The 15137-nt window shown below is 43.1% G+C and overlaps 1 protein-coding gene across 7 annotated transcripts in view; it reads right to left on the minus strand.

Annotated features, from left to right (window-relative positions):
• The window catches only part of Cdk13 (cyclin dependent kinase 13), a 104861-nt gene extending 90675 nt beyond the window's left edge, over positions 1 to 14186 (minus strand). For 3 of the 7 annotated variants that reach the window (XM_015998701.3, XM_076572962.1, XM_076572959.1), the window contains exon 1: positions 12834 to 14186. In XM_015998701.3, coding sequence (XP_015854187.3) covers positions 12834 to 14047 — 1214 coding nt within the window. In that variant the 5' untranslated portion in view covers positions 14048 to 14186. The remainder of the gene's footprint in view (positions 1 to 12833) is intronic. The other 4 variants (XM_076572961.1, XM_076572964.1, XM_076572960.1 and 1 more) reach the window with 2 other exon arrangements.
• Positions 14187 to 15137: the final 951 nt, after the last annotated feature.

Raw genomic sequence — 15137 nt, forward strand, 5'->3', positions numbered from 1 at the left:
GCTGTACACATGGTGTCTCTTCACAACAACAAGAACTCTAAGACAGCCCCCCCATAGACTCGTGTTTGATTGCTTGGCCCATAGAGAGTAGCATTATCAGGAGGTGTGGCCTCATTGGGAGAGGCGTGTCACTGTGGGAATGGGGTGCGCGCGCGCGCGCGCGCGCGCGCACACACACACACACAGAAAAACAATCTAACTAAAAAGAAGACGAAAGATTCAAATTAATAATTAGGGGTGGAAAAAATAGAGGTTCCAACAGACATCAATGAAATCTAGAGAATCATTAGGGAATACACTGATAACTACAACTGAAAAAGAAACAAATTCCTAGACACATATATATGATTTACCAAAATTAAATCAAGAGGATAGAAACAGGACTGGAAGGATGGCTCAGCAGGTAAAGGCACCTGTTGCCAGGCCTGGCATTTCAGTTTTATCCCCAGAACCCATATGGTGGGAGGAAGGGGACAACTTTGTTTTGTCTCAAAAACAAACAAACCAAATTAAAAAAAAAAAAAAAAAGTAAAAAAGAGAAATAGTGTTTGCTGCTCTTCCAGAGGACATAAGCATACACACATACACATTAAAAATTTTAAAAAGAAGTCTTTACCAACAAAGAAAAAAAAAATACAACTATCCAACAAATATTTGAGAGGAGGTTTTGGTTTGTTGGTTTTGTCTCCCTTTTTTTGAGACAGGATTCCACCTGCCTCTGTTTCCTGATCATTGGGATAAAAGGCATGCACCACCATGCTTAACTTCAACAAATATTTAAAGTATTCAACATTCTTAACCAGTGAAATAAAAGAAATACAAGCAAATTAAAATTACTTTGAGGTTCCATCTCACCCCAGTCAAAATGGTTACCATCAACAAAGGACAGCAAATGTGGAGGAGAATCTTTATGCACTAGTGGCAGAAATATAAACTAGTGCAGTCTCTATGGAATAACTTTTTCTTAAACAAACAATAGCTGAAATATACAACAGACTTGATGTCCATAAACAGACAAAGGATAAAGAAAATGGGGTACATGCATACAAAACGCCACACAAAAGTATTATGTCAATATGCAGGAAAGGAATAAATCTGGAGATAAGCACATCAAGCAAAATAAACCAGACACAAAGACAAATAATCATGTTTTCTATCACATCTAGATACAAAACATGGCATGTAAGCAGAAAGGGAGACTGTAGGAGAAGAGGCCAAAAGGAATAGGAAGAGGAAGGAGAGAGTGATGGAGGAAAGAAGGACAAGGATTGCATTTTTCTTACATACATAGCTGCATACAGATATAAAGTAAAAATGCAGAAGGGGGACCATTTGTGGGGAGAGGGGGTCCAACACCACTAAATGGGGGGAGGAGGCAAAAATAAGCAAAGTATTAAGAAAACAAATTTAAGTTAGAATAAGTAAGGTTGAGGTATTGGTAAGGGGAAGGACATATAAAAACAACAGAATTGAGAATTCAGAAATAAACTCTCACATATTATGATGATCAGCTGATTTCCAACAAGGATGTCAAGACAATTCAATGGAAAATAATCTTTTCAACAAATGGTCCTAAGATAAACAGGCAGCCAAATGCAAAACAAAAGTAGACCTCTTCATAAAACTCATGACACATAAATGCTAAATCAAAATGGATTAGAAGACTAAAGCTTTTGGAAGAAAATACAGAACTAAGTCTTTGTAACCATGGGTTCAGCAAGATAAAACCAAAACCACAAACAATAAAAGAAATAACTAAGTGTCATTAAAAAATTTTAAATACATTTAAGAAAAATAAACAACACAACTGGGAATGCTGGATCAGGCTTCTAATCCCAGCACTGAAATAAGACTACTGCCAAGTTTGAGGCAAGCTTGAGCTATACAGTGAGACCTTTCTTTAAAGAGAGAGCAAATCAAACAAAAATGCACTATTATAACAAGTGATAAAAATGAGAAAATATTTACAATTTATATGTCTGAGAGTAACTAATTAGTAAATATAAAAGATCAAAGGTCCTATAGTAAGAACAAAGCCAGGCATCGTGGCACAGGCTTATAAGTCCAAATTCAGGAGGCTGAGGCAGAAGAATGAGTCTCAGGCTAGCTTGGGGTACCCAGTGAAAGCCAGTCTCAAAAACAAACCAAAATCAAATTCCAAATTTTAAAATGAGAAAAGGAACTTGAGACATTTCTAAAAGAAGAAAAAGATATTCAAATGTCCACAAACATATGGAAATATGCTCAACTTCACAACTCCTCAAAGAAACATAAATCAAAACCACACCAATACCACTCAAGTAAGAGAGCTATAATCAAACACTTTTTGTACTCTGAGTTTGATGGAGAAAAAGTAGAGGTCCCCATTCATTGCCAATGTAAAAATGATGCAGCTACTTTGAAAAATAGCTTGGTAGTTCCTCATGTTAAAAATTACATGACCCAACAAATCTTAGGTATACACCTGAAAAGTAAAAACACATGTAAAACTTTATATAATACAGGTTCATAGGATCATAAATCTTAATAGTGAAAAAGGTAACAACCCAGATGTTCATTAACAGTAAAATGTAGTGTTCTCTATACAGCAGAGTATTATTTGAACATAAAATGGAATAAAGTATTGATACATTACACAACACAGATGAATCTTGAAAACCAGTCCAAAAGACCGTGTTAATAGATTATTCCAGTTAAATGAAAAAAAAATCCAAATTATGTCTACAGACAGAAGACTAGTGATGGCACAGTCAGGAGGAAGTGCCGTACAGGGTGAATGCCAATGCTAATGGCCATGGGTTTCTTGCAGAAGTGATTAAAATGCTCTAGATTTAATGGTGATGGATGTAAAACTCTAAGAATGTAGTGAAGACTAATAAGCTATACAATTTAACAGAGTAAATCCACAGCCAGGGAAAGTTGTGCTCACCCTCTTCAGAAAAAGGCTAAAGCTGGAGGAAAACTGAAGTTCAGGAGTTGAAGGCCGACATGGGCAAAATAGTAAGAAGTTTCAAGAAACTTGTAAGGAAAATAAAAATATTAAAGAGTAAACTGTGTGGAATGTAAATCACATCTCAATAAGGACATTATTTTTAAAATTAGAAAATAGCAACAAATATTTTGTACTTAGTCTAAAAATGTGTTTCTTTTCAAGGTTCCTTAAATACATTTTTTTAAAGACACATAACTAACCGTTTACATATTTGCTCTAACAACTTCTACTCTACTGAGCTTAAACGATCTTCGTATTTCATTGAACCATGACCTGAGATGTGTTTTTAAAGCTAAAAAGGAAAGACAGTCAGAGTATCGGGGGACTCTTGCCTAATTTACATAAAGACACACACAAATTTGATTCTCTGGTCTTTTACACCTTGTTAATATTAACACATTTAAAGAAATGGTGGTTGGTGTTGAATGTGTTCTCGTCTAAATGAGGTTAATATCTATCACTTGCTGGGTACTTAACTGTCACATAGTGTGCTAGATGTTAAGAGATACTAACTTTAAAAAAAAAAAAACCACAAGATGTAAAAAAAAAAAAACAGTGAAATTTTTTTCATCAAACTATGAAAGCCAAATGTGGACAAGTCTAAACACTGACAAAGAAAAAATACTGACTTAGAATTCCATAGTCAAGAGAAGTATCTTTCAAAATAGACTTCTAATTCCAGATTAGCAGACTGCATTATAAGAAATCTATCACACTGGCCAAAGGAAATCCAACATACAAAGTTGGACCTATACAAAGGAATGAAAAGCAATTGAAAAGGTAGATAAGTAAATGTGATTCCACATTTTAAAATCCTGTGTCTATATATAATACATGTGTCATATGTGTCTAAAAATAAATCTATTAACAAGAATATGCAAGGAGGAAGGAAATGTAAGTATGCTAATGTAAATACCTGATAAAATGAACACTAGAAGCAAGGAGAAAATCTTTTTCACCAAGTATTTTAGACAAACTATTTTTAACCCAATTTTATAAATTATGAAAGTTAAAATGCCAAAGACAAGACATTTGCAGAATTTATTTGTACCCAGTATACAGTAGTTTAAAGCAATTCAATTCCAAAATATAAAAAAAAAAAAAAATTGAAACAATTAAAAAAGAAGGAAGGGCAAATAAGCATTTGGGAAGATGTTCTGTATTATCTTAAGAAAACTGAAAACAAAACTGAAATGGGATGGTGGGGTACTGGAGAAAAAGAACTATTTTGCACTGTTGGTGCTAATGTAAATTAACAAAGCCATTACCGAAAACAATATGATGGTTCCTCAAAACTTTAGAAATAGAATTATCACATGATTCAGTAATTTGACTTTTCCATATAAATCCCAAAGAACTGAAATCAGTGAACTAAAACTTTATACTCTCATATAGGGAGTAACATAGGTATCCACCACCAGATGATCAGATAAAGAAAATGTGGTGCATATATACAGAATAAAATACTATTTAGCCTTATAAAAAGAAAATCCAGGCTGTAGAGATGGCTTCATCGGACAGCCCACAACCCCTCCAACGCTAACCCCAGGGGATCCAATAGCTTTTGGCTTCCATGTGCACTGCACAAACCCACACACAGATACATATTTAAAGGAGTAATAATGATAATAATGATGATGTACTTTAGGGAACTGGAGATATGGCACAGCAGTTAAGAGTGACTGCTGCTCTTGTAAATGACCCACACCCAGCTCCGGCTTACAACTCCAGCTCAAGGCAATCTGGTATCCTCTTCTGGACTTCCACAAGCACACACTCTCTTTTTTGTTGTTGTTAATTTTTTTTTTTTTTTTAAGTACCCACTAGGTGCTTGCCATCAAGCCTGACTACCTAAGTTCAATTCCCTGGACCCACAGCGTGAAAGAAGAAAAACCAACTCATCCAAGTTGTTCTCTGTCCTCCACAAGAATGCAGTGGTATAGGAACACACACACAATGAAAATAAAAATAAAAAAAATTAACAACAACAAAAAAGAATATTCATGTATCTAGATTTAGGCAAGGGCTGTCTGTACCACTGAGTCACATGCCTACCCCTGAGGTAATCAGATTTAAGAACACTTACAAGGGCTGAAAGAGATGGCTCCGTGGTTAAGAGCACTAGCTGTCCTGACAAAAGAATCAAGTTAGGTTTCCAGCACTCACAGAGCAGTTCATAACTACCTGTAACTTCAGTTCCAGGGGATCCAATGCCCTTTTCTGGCTCCTCAGGTAACAGGCCTTCGTGAGTACACATATACACATGCAGTCACGACACTTATACACACACCAAAAAAAAAAATCTGCAAAGAACACTTCAATTTCATATACTTTTCTGTACTAAGTGAAAAAATTCTACTATGAGCTTCTGCTGTCTTTGTAAATGGGTAAAAAATAAAGAGCAGTATCAAAAGAAAGAGAAAATTACACTATACAGAAAAACCATCTTGAAAAACCAGAGAGAGAGAGAGAGAGAGAGAGAGAGAATATTACTCCAAAAGAGGTGAAATAATTTACTCCTAGATGCACTGTAAAGTGTCACTGTAACCCAGTGAAAGTGCCCTGTAACTGAAAACAGAGCGACAGAGGGTGGGGAAGAAACTACCCAATTACAACTTTCAGTTCCTTTCAATACCCTTTGCATATAAATTCCCTGCTTCACTAACATTTTATCCTGCAATACACATCTACAGTATTGAGTCTCCCACAACTTCAAGGTTTTAATTCTATCTCTGTAAAGAAGTGATATTTCTGATTCCAGCTTGGTACTTAGGCTTCCACCATCTACTTCAAGCTATAAATTTCCATGTGAGATAAAGGCAACCCAAAACAAAAATAACAGTAACTACCGCCACCAAACAGAAAAGAAAGTGATATCCACAAGGGGGTGGGGGGATGGGGACCAAATAGGGAAAGAGGTTGGTAATACCTTATATAAAAAAAAATTAAGCAACATTCACTTTCAACTGATTTTTCAGAAGTAACTATATTCTAGGGTTTCAATCAAATAAAATATGATAGTCTGCTCAGAAACTTTCGACCATAACAAGTGATTTAAATTCATCAAGAAAGACAAATGAGGACTGCTACTGACATCACCAGTGAGGCCACCTGGAAAACAGGACCCCAAGAAAGACACGGAGAAATGGATGAGAGCTACACGAACAGCCTGGACATGAGTGGGAGTAATGAAGGTCGAGGGTCGAGGGAAAGAGAGCGGGAGATCCTAGCTGGATCAAGAAAAGAGAGGGAGAACAAGGAATAGGAGACCATGGTAAATGAAGACCACATGAGAAAAGGAAGAAACAAAGAGCTAAAGAGACCCACAGAAATCCACAAAGATACCCCCACAAAAGACTGTTGCCAATGGTCGAGAGACAGCCAGGACTGACCTACTCTGGTGATGGGATGGCCAAACACCCTAATAGTTGGGCCAGAAACCCCATCCAAGGTCTGAGGAATCTGGATGCAGACATCCATGGATAGGCCCCGGGTGGAGTGCTGGGAGTCTAATTAGTGAGAAAGAGAAGGGTTTATATGAGCGAGAATTGTTGAAACCAAGGTTGGATAAAGCACAGGGACAAATAACCAAACGAATGGAAACACATGAACTATGAACCAAAGACTGAGGGGCCCCCAACTGCATCAGGCCCTCTGAATAGGTGAGACAGTCGATTGGCTTGATCTGTTTGGGAGGCATCTAGGCAGTGGTACCAGGTCCTGGGCTCACTGCATGAGTTAGCTGTTTGAAACCTGGGACTTATGTGCAGGGACACTTGGCTCAATCTGGGAGGAGGGGACTGGACCTGCCTGAACTGAGTCTATCAGGTCGATCCCAGTCCTCGGGGGAGACCTTGATCTGGAGGAGGTGGGAATGGGGGGGGGGGGGCTGGGGGGAAGGGGAGGGGGGCAGGAAGGGAGAGAACAAGGGAATCTGTGGCTATTATGTAGAACTGAATAGTATTGTAAAATAAAAAAAATAAAATAAATTAACTTAAAAAAATAAAAGAATGGCAAAAAAAAAAAAAAGACAAATGATTTATCCTGGTCAATAGAAGATACAGCAAATATAAACAGTAGGTCTGAGTTTATTTTATTTACATTAAAGTGACCAAGCATTCTCTTCATTTTCCAGTAAATTAAGATGTTTTCCTTTTTCTTTTGAGATGGAGATCTTGCTATGCAGCCCTAGCTGGCTTCAAATGCAGAGATCTACCTGCCTCTACCTCCCAAGTGCTGGAATTAAAGGTGTGTGTTACCACCCACACCTGGCAGAGAGACGTTTTTAAAGTCTCATCTTTAATATATATATATATATATATATATATAGTTGCTATTGTTTGTTTAAGTGTGGGCACTCAGGCCATGGGCATGTAAAGGTCAGAGGACAATTTTCCAGAATCAGTTCTCTTCGGAACCACATTCAAGACCTGTACAGTATATATTTTTACACACTAAAGTCTCTCCCATAAATCACAATTACTTCCTCAATCCTAGAAGATATGTGAACCAAAATGGCTAGTAAGTTTCAAGGTGGTATCTGTACAAATTGGTTTGTTTTACTCTGTGAAGGAAAAGGGAGATGTTAAAGAATTAAATAAACTACTACTACCAAATACATTTTGGAAATTTGTCCTTTTAGCTTACAATCTAGTAGGGACAAACAAATATAGTCAGCCAATTAATTAAGACAGAAGTACTGTAAGGAGCACAGAGAGAAAAATGAACATCCAGATGAGTAAGCAATCAAGATGCTGAGAAGAGTTCTCCGTGAAAGATAAACAGCAAAGATGGGGGAAAAAAAGTTGTCAGTGTCTCCTCTACCATTTCAAGCTCAGAGAACAGTTAATAGGGAAATACAGACAAATAAATGTATCCTGATAGAATGGGGTCATAATATTAAAGGCATTAAGTCACAATGTATCACAATGTTTATACCCAATCCTACAAAAGAGATACACTATTTAACCATACAGTAAGAAATAATAAAGCATGGACCAGAAAGGGTTGGGAGGAGACAGTTACAGTAGTTGACTCCTTCAATACTAGTGTGCCAGAGGCTGAGGCAGGACTGCCCCAGTACAAGGCCAAACTAGGCTAGAGATCCTGTTTCAAGGAACTGAATGAAGAGGGATAGAAAGAGGGTAGTAATAGAAAGTCTAACACATTAATAATGACAGCCTAAATGAGACTAGAAGAATGAAAAGGTGCCAGGCATAGCAGCGCATGCCTTTAATCCCAGCACTCAGGAGGCAGAGGCAGGCAGAGCTCAGTGAGTTTGAGGCCAGCCTGGTCTAAAAAGCAAGTTCCAGGACAGCCAGGGGTGTTACACAAATATTAGTGTTAAGAGGAAATAAATTTAATGAGGATGGAACAGATGAAAATGTGAGGTAAAGATTGACCAGAGAAAAGAGCAAGGTCCATCTTGTTAGAATGAAAGGTAAAACTGCCACTTTTGGAAACTTTTAAACAGTTCACCCAAAGTTCCATTCTCTTCTGTTTCTGCACTTATTCTCCATCTTACATTTCTGATACTTTTTCTATGACATACATATCAAACCAGAAGCATTTTGTAACAGGAGCTTAAAAATATCCTAATTTCACATCATTGTGAGAACAAAATAACCTTAACCAGGTGCCCCATATAATAGGCTAGTAACACATCAGTGACTTAACTTTTATCTCTATCTGAGGTCCAGTCATTGGATTCTCAGGGTCTTGGTATTATTCAACAGCAAAGCCTTCTGCTGAACCCTGATACAACAGAGCCTACACGGATGGAGTCAAAACCAGCTATATACACTTTATCCTACTGCTAGTAATTAACCTGACTTCAATAACTGCAAGTCGACAGTCCCGCAGCAAATTAGTCATCAATAACTAATAATTAGATCTCCAAGACATATTTCTGATCTATCTTGTAAAGACAAAATAGAAAAACCATTCAAAGATTTAAACCTCCTCATTGTTCTTTTAAACCAAATTGAGACTGGAAGGAACCAGTGGTGGAATGCTTACTTAACAAGCCAGAGAACCTGGGTTCATTCCAAGCCCTACCAAAAAAATTAATTAATTAACAAACAAACAAACAAAAACAATCAAGCTGAACGCATCATCAGAAACATTGATTTTGTTTCTTGTATTTTCAGATACAGTCTCAATGTAGTTTGTGCTAACCTTGACCAACTCCTGTCTCAACATCCTGAGTGCTGACTCAGTCTACCTAAAAAATTTCTTTTTAAAAAAATCTTTAGGGGCTAAGGAGTTGGCTCAATGGTTAAAAGCACTTTTTGCTCTTTGCAGAGCGTCCAGGTTTGATTCCCAGCACCCACATAGCAGTTCACAACTGTCTGTAACTCCAATCCCAGAGCATCTGACACCCTCTTCTGATCATCTGACCTCAGCAGGAACCAGGCCAGCATGTGGTGACAGACATATATACAACAAAACTCTCATAAAATAAAATATTCGAAGTTTTTTTTTAAAGAGAGAGGAGAAATAGCCAAGGAAACGAAACTGACACTTGAGTACCCTTAAAGGGTTATTTTTTTTTTTTAACAAAACATGTCCATATGAGAGGTGCCAGGAACACCAACTGAAGTTGAATACACCACAGTATTAAAAAGACTTTCAAATCAGTTCAGGATATGAATCCAAACTGACTTTGATGCAAAACACTGAAGTTTTTGAAGCATTTGCTTCCTATTCCATCAGCAAATCACTCAAGTGTTGGGGGGTATTTGTTTCCTAATCCACCAGTGGGAACTATTACAAGGACTTGCCTGTGAGCCTGTATGCTAGTTAGGCCATGGATCAGTGCCTACCACAGGAACACTACACTCAGTACCTTTCTTTCCTTCCATCAACACACTCACATTTATTACATGGCTTATCAGGAAGATGCTAAGAATTCACACACCTCAACAATCAAATAGTAAAGAAAAATTCATTAAACAGCTTATGAGGAGAAATTAATCTAAGAAAGCTGATGAAATAAAATGCATGAGTTGAGAACTGGAGACACAAATGCAAACAAAGAACAGGCTGGAAGGTAGAAGCCTCTAGAATGATTTCAATAGTATTTTGAGTATAGATACATTTCCTTTAAAAAAATCTACATTGGTAATTCATTAGTATGTGGGCTTGAAAAATGTCATATTTATGTTTCTTATAGCATAGCACATAGTCTATATTATTTATTCAAATGAAGCATGTAATCCAGAAACAGCAACAGTTCCTATGTTCACTCAACTCTATCTTCCCTTCACTTAGCTATTCAACGATTATTAAGTGTCTATAAGTATCCTACACAAATACAGTGTTGAGCACTAGGGCCCAATGGTGGGCAAGACAGGCTAGATGCCACTGCGGAGCTTAAAATCTTGTCTACTCATTGAAGAGCCAATCATCTGGCTCTACTACTAAACCTAAGCAGAAAATAAAACTTTCTGCACTAAGCTGGACAAGTGAATTCATGTTCCTCAGCAGTATGTACATTTGCTATCTTTCTAAATCTTGTTTTTCAAATAAAACTAGCCATTAATTCTGGGCCCCAAATTTTAAACAGAACATTTGACAAGCAACACAATGCAAAACAAACAAAACAAACAGCAATAACAACAAAAACCTTAAGACCATACTTCATTTAAAAAAAAAAAAAAGGAAAAAAAAGACAGACAAGCTTTTGATCCAGAGAAGACTTGGAAACATGACAACCATCTTCCATGTTTTAAAGAACTAGCATAGTACACAAATTTGTTTTGTACCATTCCAAAGCATTATAGTTGGAAAATGCATGGATGTGGATTTCTGTTTCAGTAAGATTTTTTAACAATTCAAACTATTCGGAATTCAACCACTTTAGATTTCTGTAGGGTTGTATACTTTATAAAAGGCGAAATTTCATTTATCCCTTGAAATTATTTTTTTTTAAAAGACAAGTATTAGGTATTATTATAGTTTAGCAAAAAGTCCTCAATGGTTTTGCTAAGAAACTGAACAAATCTTACAAGAAAAGAAACTGGGCAAACAGTGCCTGAACTCAAGTCCAATCCAGACTGCCCAAGCATAACGTGTTCCTACCTACTGATGTATTCAGGCATGAACCACATGGCCAGCTGTCAGAAATGATGGGCAATATTATCGGAAAGCTCCTTCCCAAATGAGCCCTTTGGAAATCAAGCTGGTCAATACACACACCATGAAAAGACTCCCCGGTGAGTGGACTTTCTACATGCTAGCTCCATGAGGACAGTAAGTAACTGTGTTCACTGCTCCACTGCAGTGCCTGAACTAGCGCTGGCATGTAGTATGTGCACTTAGAGATTTACTAAGCATGCACAGTGCTAATCACACAAACTCTATAGTACACACTTATCACCAATGTGTAACAAAAAACTCACTAAGATATCTAGAAACACAAACCCATTGTTAAAATTGCCATTAACACACTTAAATTGCTATCTAAAGTTATGAATCTAGTCAGTGTGCAAAACAAACTGAATTGCAGAAAATGAAAACTTTGGCAAAAGTAAAATATTACAAGTAAAAAGTAACATCATATAAAAAGTACAAGTCAAACTGCTGCAGAGTTGTCAGTTGCAAAATTCTTAAAACTGGCATTTTGTGCGTACTTGAACACTATGAAGAAATGTATACAGATCGATCTGTATGGTTTAACACTTGGCGTTCTGCTCACAACTTGACAGTTAGTAAAAGATCTGCAAATTTCACAGATGCATGCACTACACACTGAGCACCAACATAACCAGTCCCTACAGATGGGTATCCATTTGGCATTACCACAAACTAAGACAAACAGAAAAATAACCCCAATCCTGAAACTAGCTTATAACACCACAAACCATAAAGCCTAGAAGACCCAGATGTGTTAATATAAGAATCTACAAAACCTACAAAGTACGCAAAAGCCACTTCTTCACTCTACATAATAGACAGGTATCAATATACACATTTGAGACTAGTATTGTATAACAAACAAGGCTTAACAGCCATATAAAAACTTTACTCCAATTTCACCAGATTAAATCATATCTGCAAAAATTTCTGAACACACTCATTAGGATTATTATCACTTAAAAGGTCTAAACCTTACAGCGAGCAGTTTCAGGTTTAAAGTGGTCTGAGAATTTACTAAGCCATTCACTCGGTTACATTGTACCACCATTTATATTATTGGCAACTGAGCGTTGAACATAAGGCATTTTTTTCCTCCTTTTTAAAACCATGAGTTTGAAAGAACAGGTAAAAAGCCAGACGACACAGAAATATCTCAACTGTAATTCCTTTCCTTCTCTTCAAACTCTACTACTATCAACGTCTACTTACACGTATTTCGAGTATTAAAATAAACTTTACAAAAGCTGCTTTTCCCATCCTCGTATTAACTACATGAAATATCTGCAATCCTTACCTAACTCTGACATCACCACCCGATTCTGATTGCTCTTTACAATATAAGTCCCTGTACTGGGATCCATTAGTAAATAAGCAACAAAGTAACCTTTTCTCCATAAAACAGGTTTCAAAAGTATTAAGACGAATTAAGCTACTCCTAGGGTTTATCCTACTCCTAGGGTTTATCCTAACTAGAAATGCTGAGAGAGCAGTTTGCAGAAACCTGCTAACAGTTACAGCAACAAGTTTAAAACTTTGAACTCTCAGAAAACCGTCCCTGCTGAAGCTGGTTGCTTGGTCCCTCCAACCCCCAAAGGTTCGCATAGCACCCCTCCCCACTAGAAAACCCTCCTCTGGTCCGGGAAGAGGACCTGAGGCACCCAACCCCTCCCTAGGCCTCCTAGGGGTAGGGGGCAGGACTCACCTGAGCACTGGGCTGTAGGGGCTGCGCGAGCGCCGCCAGCTGCTGCTGCTGTACGGGCTGGGGGACACGTCGCCGCCCCGCTCGTAGGAGCTGTGGCGGCTGTAGCTGGGCGAACGGCGCCGGCTGTAGGGACTCGGAGAGCGCGGCAGCCTCCGGGAATAGGGACTGCTGCCACCTCCCACCGGGCTGGGAGACTTGCGACTCCGGAGGCTCTGCGAGGCCCTGTGGGACACCGGGCTTTCGTCCCGGCCTCCTAGCGGGCTCAGGGACCGCTGCCGCCGCCTGTAGGCCTTGGGCTCGCTCTTATCCTCTCGGTAGGCCTTGGGCGGCTCCTTATAGGCCGAGGGCGGCTCCTTGGACGACTTAGTCCGGCTGCGGTGGGCCTTGAGGTCCCGGTCCTTGCGGCTGCTGCTGCTGCTGGACGTAGCCGACGCACTCTTGCGGCGGCCGCCGCTGCTGCTGCTACTGCCGCTCTTGCCGGCCTCGGCCCGCTCCTCGCCGCTGTGTCCGTGGCGGCCGCGGGCCTTGGAGGCCTCGCTGCCGCTGCGCGTCCCGTCCCGCCGCCGGTGCTCGCGGTGGCGCTCCTTGCTGCGGCCACTGCTGCTGCGGCGGTCCCGGCGCGGCCTGCGCTCCGACCCCTCCGCGCGCCGCTGCGTGCCGGAGGAGGAGGCCGGACTCCCGCCGTTGCCCCCCGTTCCCCCGGCAGCCGTCGCCGCCGTTGCCGCGCTGGCGCCCCCCAGCAGCAGCCCCTGCTCGGACTGGGAGCTCACATCCTCGTACTCCACCAGCGGGGTCACACCCCCGCCGCTACTGGCACCGCCACCGCCGTCCTGCTGCGGCTGGGGCAGCGAGAAGACCCGGCGCTTCTCCGCCTCCTGCCCGGCGCGGGGCCCGCGGCGCCGCTTCTGCCGCCCTCCGGGGCGCCTCTTGCCTCTCGCCAGCCGCTTGACCTCCAGAGGGGGGCCCGGGCTGAAGCAGGAGGAGGAGGCCGCGGCGGCGGCGGCTGCGGCGGCGGCCGCGCCGGGGGCAGCCAGGAAGAGCAGAGGCGGCGGAGGCGGCGGCGGTTGCAGGAGCTGCGGCTGCAGGAGCGGCAACAGCAGCGGCGGCTGCTGAGGGGACAGGAATCGCCTCCGCTTGCGGCGCTCCTCCAACTTCTTCTCGGCCCAGCTCAGGCCCCCGCCTCCCCCCAGCGCCGTGTCCGAGCTGCTCGGCATCGCCTAGAGCCCGCCGCGGAGTGCGGCGCGGGTGCGGCCTCCTCCGGGGTCAGACCCTGGCCATGTCCCCCGCCGGGAAGGGGGACGGCGGCAGCGGCGGAGGGGTAGCGAGCAGCAGGGCCGGCCGGGAGCCGCGCCACGATAATCCGGATCGGGACGCGCGTCCCCGGTTCCAGTCGCGGTGTGTGCGCAGCGGCCTCCGGGCCTGGCGCGGGAGGATCCTGTCCTCGGCAGCAGAACGCCGGCCGCGCCGGGCGGCGGCGGCGGCCTCGGGCTCCGGCGGCGCAACGCGGAAGTGCCACCGCGGGCCGCGCTTCACTCCATCGTCCTGACGTCGGGGGCGAGCTCGCGGGAGGGCAGTGGGCGCGACCGCAGCACGCCTCCGTCGCCCGCCGCTGCGCGTCCACGTCGTCCTGTGGCGGCGGCGGCGGCGGCGGCGGCGGCGGCGACACCCCGCGGCGCTCGGACGGGCCTGGGCCTCGCGCCCCGAGGGCACTGCGCGCAGTTTCCGGAGCGGGGGCGCGGCCCGCTGTCCTCCGCCCCTCCACGCGGGCCCCGCGCGCGCCGCTCGCCCCTCCCTTCGCTCCGCGTTCTCCCTGCGGGAGGGCGACGCGACTGGCTGGCGGGGCCCTCACCCGCACCACCCCCTCGCCGCGCTCCTCCGGCCTTTCCCCTAAGCCCGACGCTCGGCCGGCGGCGCGCACGCTCGTCACGTTCAGGAACGCAGGCAGGGAGTGGCGGCGCCGTCCAGGGAGGTGGGAACGCAGGCGCTGCGCGGCGGCGTGCTCGCTCCCGCCGGGTCTTTCCCCCCCCCCTCCCCTGGCCGTCGGCGGAAGTGACGTCAGGAGCCGCTCCGCTCCCGGAAGGGGTGGGACAGAGGAGCGGGGTTAAAGAAAGGAGAGGAGGCGTGGGCTGCGCCGTGGTGTCCCGGCGGCGCCAGCCATGGTGCTGGTTGCTCGCCTCCAGTGAAAGGTCATGGCAGGACCCGGGCGAGCCTTGACGGCTACTCTTATCCCAGCCTCGGGATTGGAACAGCTGTGAGAGGAGACGAGACTCCCCGCAGAGGGCGGAGATGACGTTAGCCTGGCCA

The sequence above is a fragment of the Peromyscus maniculatus genome, chromosome 5, assembly GCF_049852395.1.
Source record: "Peromyscus maniculatus bairdii isolate BWxNUB_F1_BW_parent chromosome 5, HU_Pman_BW_mat_3.1, whole genome shotgun sequence".
NCBI classification, from domain to species: Eukaryota; Metazoa; Chordata; class Mammalia; order Rodentia; family Cricetidae; genus Peromyscus; species Peromyscus maniculatus.